Source organism: Salmo salar, chromosome ssa05, assembly GCF_905237065.1.
Source record: "Salmo salar chromosome ssa05, Ssal_v3.1, whole genome shotgun sequence".
In the NCBI taxonomy this organism is placed as follows: Eukaryota; Metazoa; Chordata; class Actinopteri; order Salmoniformes; family Salmonidae; genus Salmo; species Salmo salar.
The window spans coordinates 23,045,420-23,066,816 of record NC_059446.1 but is presented as its reverse complement, the minus strand read 5'-3'; the positions used below and the strand labels follow the sequence as shown (position 1 = coordinate 23,066,816).

At 44.0% G+C, this 21,397-nt stretch overlaps 1 protein-coding gene across 1 annotated transcript in view; it reads right to left on the bottom strand.

Moving 5' to 3' along the window:
* The window catches only part of LOC106604460 (mediator of RNA polymerase II transcription subunit 12), a 44,785-nt gene extending 24,603 nt beyond the window's left edge, over nt 1-20,182 (bottom strand). Inside the window, exons 1-17 of the mRNA XM_014199094.2 lie at nt 19,938-20,182; nt 19,051-19,155; nt 18,745-18,936; nt 18,218-18,377; nt 17,769-17,944; nt 14,137-14,247; nt 12,038-12,310; nt 11,370-11,516; nt 10,084-10,183; nt 9,685-9,821; nt 7,606-7,737; nt 6,999-7,125; nt 5,394-5,623; nt 5,223-5,282; nt 4,869-5,042; nt 4,161-4,305; nt 1,251-1,369 (exon numbers count right to left, since the gene is read on the bottom strand). Coding sequence (XP_014054569.1) covers nt 1,251-1,369; nt 4,161-4,305; nt 4,869-5,042; nt 5,223-5,282; nt 5,394-5,623; nt 6,999-7,125; nt 7,606-7,737; nt 9,685-9,821; nt 10,084-10,183; nt 11,370-11,516; nt 12,038-12,310; nt 14,137-14,247; nt 17,769-17,944; nt 18,218-18,377; nt 18,745-18,936; nt 19,051-19,155; nt 19,938-20,039 — 2,490 coding nt within the window. The 5' untranslated portion in view covers nt 20,040-20,182. The remainder of the gene's footprint in view (nt 1-1,250; nt 1,370-4,160; nt 4,306-4,868; nt 5,043-5,222; nt 5,283-5,393; nt 5,624-6,998; nt 7,126-7,605; nt 7,738-9,684; nt 9,822-10,083; nt 10,184-11,369; nt 11,517-12,037; nt 12,311-14,136; nt 14,248-17,768; nt 17,945-18,217; nt 18,378-18,744; nt 18,937-19,050; nt 19,156-19,937) is intronic.
* Between the last annotated feature and the right edge of the window lie 1,215 nt (nt 20,183-21,397).

The following is a 21,397-nucleotide window of genomic DNA, read 5'->3' as shown; positions in this document are numbered from 1 at the left end:
CCAATAATGTTAAAACAGATAAACAGTTTTACAACTGAACATCAAGAATCAACAAAGTGCATACCCTGCTACAAAAGACTGAGTGATACAGCTTATTTATTAGTATTAGTTGGGGGATCTACTCTGATATTTTTGGGGGAGTGATCCATGCTCAATCATAAGGTGAGACAAAAACAAACGTCAGATGGACCTTTAAAAGGGACAGGCAATTACCATACGGGTTAGGCCCATTACCATACGGGTTAGGCCCATTACCATACGGGTTAGGCCCATTACCATACGGGTTAGGCCCATTACCATACGGGTTAGGCCCATTACCATACGGGTTAGGCCCATTACCATACGGGTTAGGCCCATTACCATACGGGTTAGGCCCATTACCATACGGGTTAGGCCCATTACCATACGGGTTAGGCCCATTACCATACAGGTTAGGCCCATTACCATACGGGTTAGGCCCATTACCATACGGGTTAGGCCCATTACCATACGGGTTAGGCCCATTACCATACGGGTTAGGCGTAATTTGGGCACTTGCTTTTCTGTGATGAAAAAAAATACTCAGACTTCAGCAGACAGTTACAGCAAACTCAAACATTGAAAAACCTAGTGTGTGAACAGAACGATGTAACTAGCCAAGAAACACGAGGACAAAGGCACACTTTAGTAGCCTTTCTTGACAATTGGACCAACATTTACATGTGGGCTTGGATTTTTCAAAACCATTTCCAAATGCTCTGTGTGACCACCCGCCAACATGGCTGGTAAAATATAAATTCTTACCCACCAATGACAAAATCTACCCGCATCTGGCGGATGTTAATTTCCAAACCTGATCATAACTCTTTCGAGTTGTTTTCAGGTCCATCGTTCCCGGTAGGGGGTCCTATGTGCTTCGCATTACTGACTCAAATTAATTAAATTAGTCAAAAGATTGGTTATTTTGACTGAACGAGTCAAAAAGACTTCAGTAAAAAGAGCCGAACTTCATCACTACTACACAGGCCTACAGTAAAAACATAACTGAATATCCATAACATTGTATACTTTAGTATTAAAGTAATTGAAAATAACAGTTTGCCATTAAAGACATTGTTTTATGAAAATCATTTAACTGTACCTCAGAAGAATTGAATGGCGGACATATCATAAGTATCGATTTTTACCGAATAATTTCAGAGGATTCCAATAGCAAGTTTTGGAGCACACTTAAAACAATGAGACTGGACAGCTATGGGGGGGTGTCTAACCTGAGAGGTGACCTGGTGCTGATCAAAATGGGAGAGGTGCTGGAATTTGGAGAAGATGTCCTCTGCTGTGGGGAAGGCCTCAGGCTTAGTCCTCTTCCTCTTCTGTCCTTCCTCTCCTCCTGACAGAGAAGAGACAAATACAAAATATTGAAAACGCATCATGTAAAGTGTTGGTCCCATGTTTCATGAGCTGAATTAATAAATTCAAAACATGTTTCATACGCACAGAAAGCTCATTGCTCTCGAATTTTGTGCACATCCCTGTTGGTGAGCATTTCTCCTTTGTGCTGGGGACAATAAAAGGCCACTCAAATGTATTCAGACCCCTTCCCTTTTTCCACATTGTTACGTTACAGCCTTATTATAAAATGGATTAAAAGGTTTTCCTCATCATTCTACACACAATGACAAAGCGAAAACAGTTTTTTACAAATGTATTAAAAATAAAAAACAGAAATACATTATTTACATACATATTTAGACACTTTGCTATGAGACTCGAAATTCAGCTCAGGTGAATCCTGTTTCCATTGATCATCCATGATTGGAGTCCACCTGTGGTAAATTAAATTGATTGGACATGATTTGGAAAGGCACACACTTGTCTATATAAAGGTCCCCTAGTTGACAGGGCAAGTCAGAGCAAAAACCAAGCCATGAGGTTGAAGGAATTGTCCATAGAGCTCAGAGACAGGATTGTGTCGAGGCACAGATCTGGGGAAGCGTACCAAAACATTTCTGCAGGATCGAAGGTCCCCAAGAACACAGTGGCCTTCATCATTCTTAATTGGAAGAAGTTTGGAATCACCAAGACTCTTCCAAGAGCTGGCCGACCAGCCAAACTGCGCAATCGGGGGAGAAGGGCCTTGGTCAGGGAGGTGACCAAGAACCCGATGGTCATTCTGACAGAACCTTCCAGAAGGACAACTATTTCTGCAGCACTCCACAAATCAAGCCTTTATGGTAGAGCGGTCAGATGGAAGCCACTCCTCAGTAAAAGGCACATGATAGCTTGCTTGGAGTTAGCCAAAAGGCACCTAAAGGACTCTGACCATGAGAAACAAGATTATCTGGTCGGATAAAACCAAGATTGAACTCTCTGGTCTGAATGACGAGCGTCACGTCTGGAGAAAAACTGGCACCATCCCCTACAGTGAAACATGGTGGTGGTGGCAGCATCATGCTGGGGGGATGTTTTTCAGCGGCAGGGACTGGGAGACTAGTCAGGCTTGAGGGAAAGATGAACAGAGTGTACAGAGAGATCCTTGATGAAAACCTGCTCCAGAGCGCTCAGGACCTGACTGGGGCGACGGTTCACCTTCCAACAGGACAACGACCCGAAGCACATGGCCAAGACAACGCAGGAGTGGCTTCAGGACAAGTCTCTGAATGTCCTTGAGTGGCCCAGCCAGAACCCGGACTTGAACCCCGATCGAACATCTCTGGAGACCTGAAAATAGCTGTGCAGCGACGCTCCCCATCCAATCTGACAGAGCTTGAGAGGATCTGCAGTGATGGTAGAAACTCCCCAAATACAGGTGTGCCAAGCTTGTAGCGTCATATCCAAGAAGACCCGACACTGTAATTGCTTCATAAAGACCCGATGCTGTAAGGTGCTTCAAAAAAGTACAGAGTAAAGGGTCTGAATACCTATGCAAATGTGATTATTTGTATACATTACTAAACCTGTTTTTGCTTTGTCATCATGGGGTATCGTGTGCAGATTGAGGGAAAAATATTCTTCAATGGATTAAATGTATACGGCAGTAATGTAACAAAATGTGAAAAAAGTGAAAGGGTCTGAATACTTTCCGAATGCGCGCGCGACACACACACACACACCCTTTCTAAAAAGGTTAGAGCTCTACTGATGACAAATGGTTGCGTCCCTATATATAGTGCACAACTTTTGATCAGGGCCCCTAGGGCTCTGGTCAAAAGTAGTGCCCTATATATAGGGACTAGGGTGCCATTTGGGTTGCACCCATTATAATCACATTCAAGGCCCCTCACTTTTGAAGTTCACATTATAATGACAGTGCTCAAATGGCTTAAAATCTAAAACGGAACAGAGAAGGTTATGCAAAGCACAAGGGAAATGGGCTTGAACCAGAAGGCCATCTGCTCAACTCCTAAGCAGGAATATGGCTGAACATAAATGACTTGAATGACATAAGAAAAAAATCCCTTGAGGCTGCATAATTATAACTTCTCAAATCACCCTTGTTAATGTCACATGCTAAGAGAGATAAGATGAGTGGCAGCAAATTACAGCTACTAGCATAGAAATTGGACAGGATGGAAATGAATATTGAATATAGGATGCTAGCCCTAGAGTCAATCGTCAAAAATCCTGTGTTCAATAATGAATAACAGAGAGGAAAGAGTGTTGGAGAAGAGATATGAAGGTTTCTGAGGACAGTTTTCAACTTGGGAAACGTTATTGAAGGGATCAGATAGGGGCAGATGTAATAGCAACTGTCTCTCAAATGGTACCCTATTCCCTACATAGTGCACTACTTTAAGTAGTGGGAATAGGGTGCCATTTGTGATGCACTAAAAACAGGCACAGCGTCCATCAAAAACAAAGTTAACAAAATAACGTCTCACTGCAATCTGCTCAAACAGTATCTGTAATGTGATAGACAGGGGGCACATCTGCTGCGAGTTGTGGGAATATACAACCTCACTCAATAAATCTATGGTTGCACGTCACGACTGGTGCTCAAATTCATGTCAAAGTCTGGAGTTTCCAGAACGAGCATAGTCTTTCTCTCTACGTGAAAAATTCTAAAAGCAACGGCAGATAGAAAGTCACAGGCCATATTGCTCCAGGGAAAACAGAAGGCCCAAAGATGAGGTCATTAAAAACAAGAGTCAAATAAGAACTGGAAGCAGTACTATTCTTACCGGTCTCTGCTGTGCTTTTGCGGTTGAGCACCTTCAAGATGTCTTTGGTGATTTTCTTGATGGCGTGCCTCGCTTCGTCTCGCTGCTTGCCCACGCCGTAGAGCACCACCAGTCGCTGGTTACACTCGTGACTGGCACTCTCCTCCTGGGGACGACGACGAGTCAGTCAATGTGTGCACTGTGCATTATGTAGTGGAGGTAGTTCACATAGCTTGAGATCTGAGGACTTATGTCGGCACTAATAGCTAATGCCTAGACTTTAGCTCAGAAGGCTAACTGTCAAGGAATGAGTCAATACATGCATGGTGGAGGTAGTTCACAGAGCCACCCAGTTGTTATGAGTCATCTGAGATCTGTCTTTTGTTTAGAGGGCTAACTGTGTGAAGGAGTGAGTCAATTTGTGCATAGACTATGTAGTTGAGGTTGGGTGCAAAGCAACGGCAGAAAGCTGAAAATGTGTGTTTTAGCTTGAAGGGCTAAAATTGCCTTGAGTTAGACCAACAACCAAACAACATGTGCCAATGTAGCAGCGGTAGTTCACTAAGCTTTGCTGGGGTGATAGGTAAACTTTCTGAAACTATAAAGCTCCCAGAGCCTGGGCTTTAGCTCAGAGGGCTATCATGGTCTACAGTTGCACTGATGACCCAGATTGAATTCCATCTGTGTGTTAGAGCTGAGCAAGCCAAAGCCTCTCTCAGGGCTGCTTACCTGGGGGATGGGGAAGTGGGTAGCGTATTGGATGTGGCGGGGCTGCTCATACACCAATGGGAAGGCAGGATCCAGGGCCTTGTCTTTGCAGGCGCCCTTCCCTTCCTGTTCCGGGGCAGGCTTTTCAGGAGAGGGGCTGCCCTTTGACTCACAGTGAGTGGGGGGAGAAAACATCTACAAAACAAGAGACAGCTCAAATTAATAGGGCTGCACAAAGCATGGAAAGTTTATCCAGAGGTCAATGGGACAGTCTGATGGAGCACAGGTAAGAATACCATGTAGTTGTGCCAGGGAGAGAATTCACTAGTACACATTAGCTACCCACTTCTACTGGCATGATGCATATACACCTACCTCATCAAAATTAGCGCTCGAGTTGTGATCGATCTCCATTGACTCGGAGAGACCAGTGTCCTGTATAAAGAAAAGAAAATACACCTTTCATTCCAAAATCAATTCAAAAGCAGTGAGTAACTACCAATGATACATAGTGCACACTAGCACAGCTGCCACCACATAACATGCCTCGTTCTTGACGCTGCTGCCTGCATCCTGCTCCTTGCGCTCTGATTCGTCTGAAGGCTCATCACTAGGGGAACGGGGGCGGGGCAGGTGGGAGTCAGAGGCCAGGTCACCGCGGGAGATGAGCGTGCACATGTAGATGTTGTGAGAGAAGACGTCGTGGCGGATGAGCTCACAGAAAAGCAGCACCAGGTTAGAGAACTCCACACGCTCGCTCTCGTTGCCTGCCTCCGCTGAGAAGGGACAGATGGGGATAGTTTGTCACTATACACTCCAGCATTAGAAGCATTAAGAGACCAGTCATACCTTTATAATATAATCTTTAGCAGACACTTTGATCCAAAGCGACTAACAGTAGTGCACACATACATTTTCATATTTGGTGGCTAAAGCTGGAATCGAACGTGACGTTGCAAGCGCCATGCTCTGATAACTGAGCCACACAGGACCCTGTGTGCCATGCTAACCCAACACTAAGGTTGCAAAATTTGGGTAACATTCCAAAAACTCCCAGGTTTTCCAGAAATACCAGTGGGGAATTCCATGATTTTCTGCTTATTCCATACAGTGTCCATGAATCTTCTGACCTGAATTTTCTTTTCACCCTACTCAACACCTATACCCTTTTCCCACTATGTTGCTGACCTGAACCATACTGTGCTGTTGTGGATTTTGTCTTTTCACCATTGTCCTTTTCAGCACTATGGTGGATGTGTAACCAGGCCAGCTCAGTACAGCTCAAGTCCCAAACCCATAGTAGTGCATAACAACTCAACCCGCTGGGCAGACTAAGTACAAAAGAGTGCTGGAATCAGGAGCACTATCAGGAGATGCAGAGAGCCTAGCGGGCTCATAAATGGCACCCTATATTCCCTATATAGTGCACTACTTTTGACCAGGACCCATAGAGCTGTGGTCAAGGGCCCTAATCAAAAGTAGAGCATTATATAAGGTGTTCAATCAAAACTTGGTAACATTTTTACTCTTGTAGGATGGCTAAAATTAGAGTGACTAAATCAATTGAGGTCAGAGAAAAAAAAGTGGTAAAAAAGAAATCTGGAAAATAGCATTGAGTCAGCTGGGCTGGATGCTGTGGAAGAATTAAGGCTAACGGAAAGGCTCACAGTGGAACTCTTCTTTCTTCTCAAATCCAGAGGACATAAAACAATATAGAGGAAATATAGATATCGATTTTGAGTCATGACATTTTCATATTCTAGTATACACTTTTCATATGAACGATTTCAAAGATTTCTCAGAAAAACATTTGTGAAACATCAACGGAGCACTGAGCGTACAGCTAGCTTTTAATTTTCAAAGCCTTTTACATTCAATTCAGTTTGTGTCATGTTAATTTGGCTTTTTGCGACCAGCGGAAACAACTTTGCAGACGAACACCACAACATGTAGAATCCTCAAAAAAGTCTCTGCGAGAAAGCGCACCGCTCTGTCAAGAGAGCTCAGTGCTTATCAGATGTATTAAGTTAGGAAATCTGGGCAGAGTGGGTAGACACAGTATAGGGAATAGGGTGTGATTTGGGAAGCAGCTGCAAACAACCCAAATAAGGGAATATAATTGACTACTAGTGAAGTGAAGGGCAGACTCACTGAGCATGGGGGCCTGGGTGTCCAGGAACTGCAGGAGCACGTCTTGAAACACAGGCAGGGTGGCCGCCGAAAGAGATCCTGACGAAACTGAGCCTTTCTCATCCACCACCTCTGACTCGCCGCACCTCTGCGAACACAGACAAGCACACACACAGCCTGAGAACCACTGCCATTGAGCAAATATCCCTTACATCTGTGAAAAGCATGGTATAACATTTGAACAATAGTTTCTTCGGTTTTGTATACACATGTTTGCAGGGAATTCAGTTTAATTAAATGGATTGTGACAGCATTGCACACAACAATAGCCTTGAGGAAATACAAAAACCTATACCTCACATCTTCTAAAACAGTTCAGAATCTTGTTATTAAAGGCTGTGGCCATCTTCATCCTTTATTTACACAGGTGAAATCTCGGGATTAAGATCTCTTTTGCAAGAGAGACCTGTTCTCATGAGGCAAGAAAGAAGACAAGAAGTATCCTTGAGAATACTCAGGAACAGCTGTGGCCGAGTGACAAGGCCATGTGTCACTGTGGGGCAGTCACGGTGCTGTAGTCATGAATTGGAAATGTGTATGTGCACGAGTGCGTGGGCCACTGTCTCACCTCGGCTTCGATCTCTGCCTGTCTCTTTTCCAGCAGCTTGGCGACCACCATGGCCCTGTGACGGCCAGACCTCTTGCAGCACACCGCCCACTCACACAGCAGGGTCACCACGGCATCGTCATCAGGGGACATCTAAACAGAGAGAAACATGACCATACAGCACGGAAGCCTGGGCCCATCTAAGTAGTGTTTCTAGAAGAATACAATAGAATACAGTTCATTCTCTCCAGAAGAAGAAATTCTATGTGTTCTACAGTAATGATTAGGGCCAGATGGTGTTAGTTGGCCTCTTGCTCACACTTGACATTTTGCCTTTTTATCTGTGATTGAAAAACATTAAAAGGTCCAATGCAGCTATTTTTATCTCAATATCATTTCTGGGCAACAATTAAGTACCTTACTGTGATTGTTTCAAATTTTAATGGTCAAAAAGAAACAAAAATAACTTCTTAGCAAAGGGACATTTATCAAGCACGGATTTCCTTCAGGAAAGTATAAAAACATAGATTTTTTACACATCTTGTTACGTTACAGCCTTATTCTAAAATTGATTAAATACTTCCCCCCCCTCAATCTACACACAATACCCCATAATGACAAAACAAAAACGGCAGCAGAATTTTTTACCAATAATAAAAAGAAATTATTTACATAAGTATTCAGTCATTTTGCTATGAGACTCGAAATTGAGCACGTCAGAGCAAAAACCAAGCCATGAGGTTGAAGGATTTGTCCATAGAGCTCTGAAAAAGGATTGTGTCAAGGCACAGATCTGGGGATGGGTACCAAAAGATTTCTGCAGCATTGGAGGTCCGCAAGAACACAGTGGCCTCCATTTTTAAATGGAAAAAGTTTGGAACCACCAAACTGAGCAATCGGGGGAGAAGGGCCTTGGTCAGGGAGGTGACCAAGAACCCGATGGTCACTCTCTTCACAGAGCTCCAGAGTTCCTCTATGGAGATGGGAGAACATTCCAGAAGGGCAACCATCTCTGCAGCGCTCTACCAATCAGGCCTTTATGGTAGAGTGGCCAGACGGAAGCCACTCCTCAGTAAAAAGGCACACGACAGCCTGCTTGGAGTTTGCCAAAAGGCACCTAAAGACTCTCAGACCGTGAGAAACAAGATTTTCTGGTCTGATGAAACCAAGATTGAACTCTTTGGCTGAATGCCAAGCGTCACATCTGGAGGAAATGGAGCAAAGTACAGAGAGCTCCTTGATGAAAACCTGCTTCAGAGCGCTCAGGACCTGACTGGGGCGATGGTTCACGTTCCAACAGGACAACGACCCTAAGCACACAACCAAGACAACGCAGGAGTGGCTTCGGGACAAATCTCTGAATGTTCTTGAGTGGCCCAGTCAGAGCCCAGACTTGAACCCAATCAAACATCTCTGGAGACCTGAAAGTAGCTGTGCAGTTACACTCCCCATCCAACCTGACAGAGCTTGAGAGAATCTGCAGAGAAGAATGGGAGAAACTCCCCAAACAGGTGTGCCAAGCTTATAGCATCATACCCAAGAAGACTCAAGGTTGTAATCACTGCGAAAGGTGCTTCCACAAAGTACTGAGTAAAGGGTCTGAGTAAAGGGTCTGAACACTTATGTAAATGTCCCGTGTGGCTCAGTTGGTAGAGCATGGTGTTTGCAACACCAGGGTTGTGGGTTCGATTCCCACGGGGGGACCAGTACGGAGAATTTTTTTTTATTAAATGTATGCATTCACTACTGTAAGTCGCTCTGGATAAGAGCCTCTGTTAAATGACTAAAATGTAAATGATATGTACATTTATGTAACATTTTTATACATTTGCAAACATTTCTAAAAACCTGTTTTAGATTTGTCATTATGGGGTATTATGTGTAGATTGACGAGGGAAAAAACTATTTAATCAATTTTAGAATAAGGCTGTAACGTAAGAAAATATGGAAAAAGTCAAGGGGTCTGAATACTTTCCAAATGCAATGTGTGTGTGTGATACATAAAAAACAGGAAAAAATCACATTTTAACTGCAATGGGCCTTTGAAGTCTTCAGACTTGACATATGCAAGAATGGTCATCTAAGAGAAAACATCTTTACCTCGTGGCCGTCTTTGCTCTGGCCCGAGCCGAAGATGCGGTTGTAAAGGGAATCCAGGGAGTTGCTGAAGTCTGACTTCTCAAAGCTGTGGTTGTCTAGAACCTCCAGGGTGTGTAGGACCCTTCCAATGGTGAAGCCTGGCGAAAGCAAGTAAAACACAAAATGTTACTAATTTCCTTTTTCCTTATACATCCAGGGCCAGATTCCCAGACAAAGATGAAGCCTAGTGCTGGGCTATAAAGCATGCTCAGTGGAGAATCTCTGTTGAATTAGATTATTAGTCCAGGACTAGTCTTAATCTTTGTCTGGGAAACCAGCCCATGTAGTCATTGTCTGGATGCAATGTCATGTCATTTTATAGGTGTTATTGATCTAATCATGAAGGAGCAGTTTCCTTACCAGCAGTTGTCTCCTGACATTTATCAAAGGACCAGCGGAACTCCACAGCCTGCCCTCTGTCCTTGACCTGCTCCTCTATTTCTCTGACCTTTGCACGGACCTGAGGTAAAAGCACAGATAAGACTGAGATAAGCAGATGGGACGACTGAGAAGACAAAGTCAATAGGCATGCAATGATGTCAACCTCTCAGCGTGTGGAAGGCAATCATTCAACTGACAAATGCATTAGTCCAAATCCAAACCCCAAATGCATTAGTCATACTCCAAATGCATTAGTCATAATCTAAACTCCAAATGCATTAGTCATACTCCAAAATGCATTAGTCATAATCCAAACTCCAAATGCATTAGTCATACTCCAAACTCCAAATGCATTAGTCATACTCCAAATGCATTAGTCATACTCCAAATGCATTAGTCATACTCCAAATGCATTAGTCATACTCCAAATGCATTAGTCATACTCCAAATGCATTAGTCATACTCCAAATGCATTAGTCATAATCCATACTCCAAATGCATTAGTCATAATCCAAACTCCAAATGCATTAGTCATACTCCAAATGCATTAGTCATACCCCAAATGCATTAGTCATAATCCAAACTCCAAATGCATTAGTCATAATCCAAACTCCAAATGCATTAGTCATACTCCAAATGCATTAGTCATACTCCAAATGCATTAGTCATAATCTAAACTCCAAATGCATTAGTCATAATCCAAACCCCAAATGCATTAGTCATACTCCAAACTCCAAATGCATTAGTCATACTCCAAACTCCAAATGCATTAGTCATACTCCAAACTCCAAATGCATTAGTCATACTCCAAATGCATTAGTCATACTCCAAATGCATTAGTCATACTCCAAATGCATTAGTCATACTCCAAATGCATTAGTCATACTCCAAATGCATTAGTCATACTCCAAATGCATTAGTCATACTCCAAATGCATTAGTCATACTCCATACTCCAAATGCATTAGTCATAATCCATACTCCAAATGCATTAGTCATAATCCAAACTCCAAATGCATTAGTCATAATCCAAACTCCAAATGCATTAGTCATAATCCAAACTCCAAATGCATTAGTCATAATCCAAACTCCAAATGCATTAGTCATAATCCAAACTCCAAATGCATTAGTCATAATCCAAACTCCAAATGCATTAGTCATAATCCAAACTCTAAGCAATATAAAGTCAATGCCAAAGGTACAGTGGCATGGAATATCTTCCAAGGCGGGAAGAAACCTTGACAGGAACCAGACTCTGGGCCTAACCTGCTGTGTAAAGGTGCTGTTGCCCCCCGGCATGGGCAGGTTGGAGGGCGATATGGGGAGTAGGTCCAGTGGGGAACCAGTCTTGTTCCGGCTGTCTGTCAGAGAGTAGTGCCACACCAGGGCACTGGGACAGCACAGCACGATACTCTGATGAAACCAAGACCAGGAAAAGAACAATTCAGGGATGTGATTGACAATATGGGAAATCAGGAAAAATGTCATCTACAATACAATTTCATCAGGAACAATCCCAAACCTGATAATGTAACCAGAGCTAGTTTACCAACATAGCCATGTACTTACTATATTAGCCTCATGGCTTACCAGTAACATTAATAGTAGTGTAATAGTACTTACTATATTAGCCTCATGGCTTAACAGTAACATTAATAGTAGTGTAATAGTACTTACTATACTAGCCTCATGGCTCAACAGCAACATTAATAGTAGTGTAATAGTACTTACTATACTAGCCTCATGGCTCAACAGCAACATTAATAGTAGTGTAATAGTACTTACTATACAAGCCTTATGGCTTAACAGCAATATTAATAGTACTTACTATACTAGCCTTATGGCTTAACAGCAATATTAATAGTAGTGTAATAGTACTGCAGTAGCAGACAATCCATTCAATTCAGTGGAAAGGCTATTCAGTGTGTTTGTACCTGTAGCATGCAGCTGAGCCCAAACACCAAGGGCCTGTGTTGAGGGCAGATGTAGAAGTCTGTGAAGGGGGTCTGGGGTTGGTTGCCCCCCGTGGGCTGGGAGGTGGGTGTGGGGGGCAGGGCATTCCCCGGCTGCGCCAGGATGCTGTGTGCCGGGTGCCCCCCGGCGCCGGGTCCCAGGCTCCCGTCGCTTAGCAGCAGGTTGAGGCGTCGCGTGCAGAAGTAGGCCAGTCTCCGAGACAGGTAGGCCGACAGCACAAACTCCCCTGAGTACTGAGAGAGGGGACATGACTCACAATGTCAGTTCTAACCCCCCTGAGTACTGAGGGAGGGGACACGACTCACAATGTCAGTTCTAACCCCCCTGAGAAGTGAGGGAGGGTACATGACTCACAATGTCAGTTCTAACTCCCCTGAGTACTGAGGGAGGGTACACGACTCACAATGTCAGTTCTAACTCCCCTGAGTACTGAGGGAGGGGACACGACTCACAATGTCAGTTCTAACCCCCCTGAGTACTGAGGGAGGGGACACGACTCACAATGTCAGTTCTAACCCCCCTGAGTACTGAGGGAGGGGAATTGACTCACAATGTCAGTTCTAACCCCCCTGAGTACTGAGGGAGGGGACACGACTCACAATGTCAGTTCTAACCCCCCTGAGAAGTGAGGGAGGGTACATGACTCACAATGTCAGTTCTAACTCCCCTGAGTACTGAGGGAGGGTACACGACTCACAATGTCAGTTCTAACCCCCCTGAGTACTGAGGGAGGGGACACGACTCACAATGTCAGTTCTAACCCCCCTGAGTACTGAGGGAGGGGACACGACTCACAATGTCAGTTCTAACCCCCCTGAGTACTGAGGGAGGGTACACGACTCACAATGCCAGTTCTAACCCCCCTGAGTACTGAGGGAGGGTGCACGACTCACAATGTCAGTTCTAACCCCCCTGAGTACTGAGGGAGGGGAATTGACTCACAATGTCAGTTCTAACCCCCCTGAGTACTGAGGGAGGGTACACGACTCACAATGTCAGTTCTAACCCCCCTGAGTACTGAGGGAGGGTGCACGACTCACAATGTCAGTTCTAACCCCCTTGAGTACTGAGGGAGGGGAATTGACTCACAATGTCAGTTCTAACCCCCCTGAGTACTGAGGGCGGGGACACGACTCACAATGTCAGTTCTAACTCCCCTGAGTACTGAGGGAGGGTGCACGACTCACAATGTCAGTTCTAACCCCCCTGAGAAGTGAGGGAGGGGACACGACTCACAATGTCAGTTCTAACCCCCCTGAGTACTGAGGGAGGGGACACGACTCACAATGTCAGTTCTAACCCCCTGAGAAGTGAGGGAGGGTACACGACTCACAATGTCAGTTCTAACTCTTCAGAGCTGATAAGTGATCACAGCAATGGAATATAGGGAAAAACGGGGGATGTACAGTTGGGGGCATTCAAAACTTAACATTTACTGCAGCTCAGGTAAAAACATTTTCTTTAAAGTAGATTAAACTGCACTTCCAAGGGCATATGTCAGAAAATGTTTTCATTAGATAGGTTATTGTTAGACGATTGCTACTTTACTTGGTGCCTGCAAGATAATTTGTCGCATTAACAATGTACCATTGCTGCACAAAAAGTAATTTGAAAAATAAGATTTTAATGTCCCCAATTGTATAATTAGAGGATGTAAGAACCTGGACTTTTCCTGATTAGTGAAGATAAACTACATCTCTATGAGTGTCTCCTCAAGTCACTTCTTCCACATGAAATACGTGGTTTGCTACTGGATGGAGAATGAAATTCATCACTGCATTAGGAGAAACATGGCCCAATGCTCTAACCGCTAGGCTAGTAACTGAAAGGTTGCTAGTTCGCATCCCAAAGCTGACAAGGTGAAAAATCTGCCGATGTGCCCTTGAATAAGGAACCTAACCCTAATTGCTCCGAGGGTGTCTCAGGGAGAGTGGGATAAGCAAAAACCTCATTTCCAATTCACACATGCATATTAATACACATGTGAAACAGGACAAATATAAACACCAACCAAATGATTATTAAGATGGGCGCTAAAGGGATGGTATATTGGCATTACCTGTAGCAGGAGGGGCAGCAGCAGCTTCAGAAGCTCATCCTCTCCAGGTCGGACTTTCTCGAAGCATTCCAACACCCACGTCAGGAACTCGTGTCTATCTAGCATGCCATCCTGGACACAAGCAAACAACCGTTTGTAATTGCTTGTTCTTCTACAGCATGAAGTATTTATGGTTAGTTAAAGTGATGCTCCACAACTTTGTATAATTTCAGCCATTAGTTTTGAAAGTGGCGATCACGAGCCAAAGCGTAACCCCGTTTTTTGTGTACTACGTCATCCACTTCCTATGATAAGTTACACCATGCATTTTTTTGTTGTTGCAATTCGTATGACATGTTACGAACCTAATTGGTACAATATATGTTATGAGTTTGTTGTGCTTAAGATTCCGGACTGCATCTTTAACGCTATGCAATTACTCCATTTCACTATTAGTCAGTGTAAACAATGTGCTGTATGATGCGGGCGAGCAAGAGACGATCATCCAAAAAATTCCCAAACTGTTTTGTCTTGCTTGTGAATCTATCTAACCTTAGTCAGAAAATGCATACATTGTCTTATCGGTTACCTCATAGTTTAGTTGACAAGAGAAATGGCTCACCCTCTAAATAGAAGCTAACTTGCTAGCTGTTTACTGCTATTTTTCCCCTAATGAACCCAGCATGCAGCACGTTGCTTATGCAGTGACATAGTGAAATAGGGTTATACTACCATGACAGACAGCTGTGTAATGACAAAAAGCAAACATTGAAGTCACAAAATTCTAACCAAGTAACAACTCAATCCATTTCAAACTGTTTAGTGAATATATGACTTCGATGTTTGCTTTTTGTCAATACACACACACACACACATATAAATAAACTCAGAAAACAATGTCCCTTTTTCAGGAACCTGTCTTTCAAAGATAATTCGTAAAAATCCAAATAACTTCACAGATCGTCATTGTAAAGGGTTTAAACACTGTTTCCCATGCTTGTTCAATGAACCATAAACAATTAATGAACATGCACCTGTGGAACGGTCGTTAAGACACTAACAAGCTTACGGACGGTAGGCAATTAAGGTCAGTTATGAAAACTTAAAGAGGCCTTTCTACTGACTCTGAAAAACACCAAAAGAAAGATGCCCAGGGTCCTTGCTCATCTGCGTGAACGTGCCTTAGGCGTGCTGCAAGGAGGCATGAGGCCTGCAGATGTGGCCAGGGCAATAAATTGCAATGTCCGTACTGTGAGACGCCTAAGACAGCGCTACAGGGAGACAGGATGGACAGCTGATCATCCTCGCATTGGTAGACCATGTGTAACAACACCTGCACAGGATGGGTACATCCGAACATCACACCTGCGGGACAGGTACAGGATGGCAACAACAACTGCCCGAGTTACACCAGGAACGCACAATCCCTCCATCAGTGCTGAGACTGTCCGCAATAGGCTGAGAGAGGCTGGACTGAGGGCTTGTAGGCCTGTTGTAAGGCAGGTCCTCACCAGACATCACCGGCAACAACGTCGCCTATGGGCACAAATCCACCATCGCTGGACCAGACAGGACTGGCAAAAAGTGCTCTTCACTGACGAGTCGCGGTTTTGTCTCACCGGGGTGTTGGTCGGATTCGCGTTTATCGTCGAAGGAATGAGCATTACACCGATGCCTGTACTCTGGAGCGGGATCAATTTGGAGGTGGAGGGTCCGTCATGGTCTGAGGGCGGTGTGTCACAGCATCATCGGACTGAGCTTGTTGTCATTGCAGGAAATCTCAACGCTGTGCGTTATAGGAAGACATCCTCCTCCCTCGTGGTACCCTTCCTGCAGGCTCATCCTGACATGACCTTCCAGCATGACAATGCCACCAGCCATACCGCTCGTTCTGTGCGTGATTTCCTGCAAGACAGGAATGTCAGTGTTCTGCCATGGCCAGCGAAGAGCCCGGATCTCAATCCCATTGAGCACGTCTGGGACCTGTTGGATCGGAGGTTGAGGGCTAGGGCCGTTCCCCCCAGAGATGTCCGGGAACTTGCAGGTGCCTTGGTGGAAGAGTGGGGTAACATCTCACAGCAAGAACTGGCAAATCTGGTGCAGTCCATGAGGAGATGCACTGCAGTACTTAATGCAGCTGGTGGCCACACCAGGTCCCCCAAGAACACAGTGGCCTCCATCATTCTTAAATGGAAGACGTTTGGAACCACCTAGACTCATCCTAGAGCTAGCCGCCCAGCCAAACTGAGCAATCGGGGGAGAAGGGCCTTGGTCAGGGAGGTGACCAAGAACCCGAAGACCACTTTGCCCTAGAGTTCCTTTGTGGAGATGGGAAAACCTTCCAGAAGGACAATCATCTCTGCAGCACCCCACCATTTAGGTCTTTATGGTAGAGTGGCCAGACAGAAGCCACTCCTCAGTAAAAGGCACATGTCAGCCTGCTTGGAGTTTTCCAAAAGGCACCTAAAGGACTTGAAACCAAGATTGCTCTTTTACCTGAATGCCAAGCGTCATGTCTGGAGGAAACTGGCACCATTCCTATGGTGAAGCATGGTGGTGGCAGCATGGGGATGTTTTCAGCGGAAGGGACTGGGAGACTAGTCAGGTTTGATGGAAAGATGAATGGAGCAAAGTACAGAGAGATCCTTGATGAAAACCTGCTCCAGAGCGCTCAGGACCTCAGACTGGGGCAAAGGTTCACCTTCCAACAGGACTATGACCCTAAGCACACAACCAAGACAACGCAGGAGTGGCTTCGGGACAAGTCTCTGAATGTCCTTGAGTGGCCCAGCCAGAGCCCGGACTTGAACCCGATCGAACATCTCTGGAGAGAACTGAAAAGGCACCCAAGTGATAGACTGTTCTTTCTGCTACCGCACGGCAAGCGGTACCGGAGAGCCAAGTCTAGGTCCAAAAGGCTCCTTAACAGCTTCTACCCCGAAGCTATAAGACTGCTGAACAATTAATCAAATGGCCACCCGGACTATTTTCTTCGACCCCTCCTTTGTTTTTACACTGCTGCTACTCGCTGTTTATTATCTATGCATAGTCACTTTACCCCAACCTACATGTACAAACTACCTCGACTAACCTGTATCCCCGCACATTGACTCGGTACCGGTACCCCTGTATATAGCCTCGTTATTGTTATGTAATTTTATTGTGTTACTTTTTATTTTGTACTTTAGTTTATTTAGTAAATATTTTCTTAACAATTTCTTGAACTGCATTGCTGGTTAAGGGCTTGCAAGTAAGCATTTCACAGTAAGGTCTACTACACCTGTTGTAGTCGGAGCATGTGATAAATAAAATGTCATTTGATTTTGATATAGCTGTGCAGTAACTCTCCCCATCCAACCTGATAGAGCTTGAGAGCATCAGCAGAGAAGAATGGGAGAAACTCCCCAAAGTTTTTTTTATCCAAAGCGACTTAGTCATGTGTGCATACATTTGATGCATGGGTTGCCCTGGGAATCGAACCCACAATCCTGGTGTTTCAAGGGCCATGCTCTACCAGTTGAAGCATATTTCTTTTGCTTATCAAACGCATCAGACATGGCAGATACATAGGTCCCCGGTGGAGACAGACGTGGAACCTGAGATAGGCAGGCAAACAGACAAAAAAACCCAGACAAACCAATGGACCAACCAACCTGGAACATGAACATGGCCAGCTTCTCGTTGTACTCCCACTGCTTCATGGCCGTGTCTACCTCGGCCGGATTGGCCGGGAGGGGGGAGCCACAGCCCTGGCTGGGAGACTGGCGGTAGAACTCGGCCACCTTCTGCAACTGCTCCCACAGGTACTTAGTGATGATCTGAGTCCATTCTGCAGTGCAGACAGAAAGAACACAGTTAGAGTTCAATTCATCCCAGTGGCATATGCTCCTGTTAATGCAGCATGACTGAGCAGAATTCTAGAGATGTAGCAGCCTATCTTTTCTAAATGGCAGTGAACACACTCAGGATATTGGAATGTTCCATTATTGAGGAGCTTTGGCCACAGGGGGCTAGCTGGAACATGCTCAATCATTAAAAAAAAAACGATGTTGTTCAAGGAAGGATGGTTAGGCTATATATTTTTTAAGGAGTGCTTGATTACCTATGCAGGGGTCAATCACGTGCCGCTTCTTGACTTTTGTTTCTGTGATGGCGGCGTGATACGCACAGGTCATCTTGATCATCCATGCCGAACGCGTCACAGGTACTGTGTACTTGGCCAAGTAGCCAAAAACCTCCTCCTTTTTACTAAAGATCGGCACCTGGTACAGAAACCCAAACAATCCCAGTAAAGGAAGATGTAGCACAAAAATAACAAATGTTTTTATAATTTACAAGTCAGTCTTATAAATCTCAACGTAGTTACTTTGAATGATATTAGGAAGATAGTGTATAAGTCTCCCAAGCAGACATATTGCGGTTAAATTTGTGTTGGTCAAAGGAAGAATAGGGCCACGTTCAGCAGGCAAACATTTTTGAACTTTGCAGATATAAATGTCATGAATAGAGCCAGCATGACTCAGTCTACATGTCAGAGTCTTGTTTGTTTTACATACAGTAACATATTTCTATCACAATGTGATGCTCTGCTGAACGTGCCCCCAGGGGTGTTTTGGTACAAAGTCCTACCTTCTTGGCCAGCTGGGTGAGGGGTTTAGTCCCAGCCAAGTCTGTAAACCAGTTGTTGATAGAGCTCTGTGACCTGGCAGTAACGAGCCAGAAATTGTCCTTCTGGTTGACCTGAGGCTTCCGTTTGCCTGTGTCTGGAAATGTGTTGTAGCGCAGCTTCTCTGCAATGATGCTGCTGAAGTTTGAACTAATCTGTTTGGGTAATAGGAAAGTATGCTATGAACAAGAGATCCTACAACATGCATCATTATTCACTACATGTGTCTGATACAGATGACAAAGAAACAGTGATGAGTAGAAGATCACCTTTGAGGGATTGAAGTTGACATTTTTAGCACTTCCATGTTCATCCCCAGACACAGCCGGTTGATTATTAAATCCTTGCTTCACATTCAACGCAGTCAATTCATCCTGGAACACAAATTATTTACATTAGATCTCTATTGTGAAATTCAAAACATGCAGTTGATGAAGTCACCCAATGAGCACATGTACTGGACACTGGATACCACATTCTCCACCTTTGTTTACAAAACAAATTATTATCTGAGTGGGGGACTGCTTTGCCAACTAACGTTAGGTAACTAGCTACATGATCAAATTGAGTGGAGGTTGTTTGGCAAAAAAAAATATTTTTTATTTTTTACTAAGTCTTAGGATCCCATTCCACATATGCCAGAAACGTTAAGTGACATGTCAAAGTAGCTAAATACATCATGACCATCAATGACGACATTTAACTAGCTAACCTACAGTAGCTAGTTGCTAATAACGCTAACATTAGCTAGCTATCTACCAAGCTGCTCCAAATGTATCCTAGTTGTGTTGCTAGTTAACGTTATTTGAAACGCAAACAACGGCTCGCGAAATATTTGTTCATTTGAAAGTATCATTTAGCTAGCTAGCGTTAACTAAATTACGAGTAACCGTTAGCCCCATAGAAAGCTATCAAGATAGCTAGCCAGCCAGCTAGCTGGTTGGTGTTTTCAGTGCGAGCAGGCAAACTGACAAGCCAAGTAGCTGTTCATTGTTATTACTAGAGAGACTGGTTTGGGCCTGATAGCCGTCTGGGGGGATTAACGTTAGCTAACGTTAGCAACCATAGCGTAGCTAAGGGCTCCTTTCCAAATAGGCTCTTTGTGTCAATTTCTCTTTGCAACGTTGGATTGACAAACGATTTAAGTTTATCTGACCTCTTTTTGCTTTGGGTCTTGTGGATAAACGTCCGGAGGTCCGAGTCGTGGCCGCTTCAGGGGCCGGTGTTCGTAACTTAAGATCCCGAAAGCAGCCATCATCCAGCGGCATCACAGCCAAGGCTTTCCCCTTTCCGTTTGAGTCTTGGAAGCCGGAAGAACGCCGACGCAGACCAATGCAGACAAGAAAACTCAAATATATCCCATAATACCCCACTGCATGTCATTTCATATTCTAGCTACAAAATAATAAAATTATGTATTATTTTCCCCCATTTTTACTCATGCTATGTGTTTATTTATAAACCAGGTAGTTTAGATCCTGGATGCTGATTGGCTGAAACAGTATGTTTAATGCATAGTGTGGGATTTACTCTGTCTGATATTGCAACAAAGTGTATGTCCACTAAACAGTCTCTCTCATTGTACAAATTGTCTCTGTCTGGCTGAAGATATAAATGGATTTGCTGAACAGAAAGCTGGATGAATATTATGTAGCCTAGCCCCGGGGATTCTCGAAGTGGGGGTCTGCGGTACTGTAGGAGTTATTTATTAATACTAACAAAAACAGATTCAACGAATTTTGGACAAGGGATGCGTGGAATAAATTTAGAGAGAGTAATACAATACAACGTAATATAATGAATCTACAATTCATGTTTTTAACCTTGGGCAACATGGGCTTGGGAGGTTCACAAGGATATTGATATCCAGAGTACTCCACCAACTATACATTTTTTAACTCTACTTCTTGTATTCCCCAAAATGTATATTTTTTAACATTAATGCACTGTAATGTAAGATTTAAAACAAAATGTGTAGAATTGCAGGAAATTTGATTGAAAACGGCTCAATTTTCTCTCTGAAGCCAAGAGGCAGGACTTTTTAAATGTTCCTTCTCATGGCCCAAAGTCATAGTACAAAATAGCATACAAGGAGTTTCTCTCACTTCAGTTGTGTTCTGATTATGAGGGGGTTCCTGATGAAGATGCTATAACAAAAGGGGTCCCTGGCCCCAAACAGTTTGAGAACACCTGGCCTAGCCATTGGAGATAACAATTTGTTCAGAAGCTGTCTCATCATATTTTAATCTCAGACACCCTGGACACACTCCAATTTGCATACCGCCCCCAAAAGACCCACAGACGACGTAATCTCTATTGCACTCCTCACTGCCCTTTCTCACCTGGACAAAAGGAACAATTATAAAACCCATCTACACTGAACAAAAATATAAATGCAAAAAATAAAGTGTTGGTCCCATGTTTCATGAGCTGAAATAAAATATCCAATACATTTTCCATATGCACAAAAAGCTTATTGCTCTCAAATTTTGTGGACAAATTTGCAAACATCCCTGTTTGTGAGCATTTCTCATTTGCCAAGATAATCCATCCACCTGACAGGTGTGGGATATCAAGAAGCTGATTTAACAGCATGATCATTACCTTGTAGTGGGG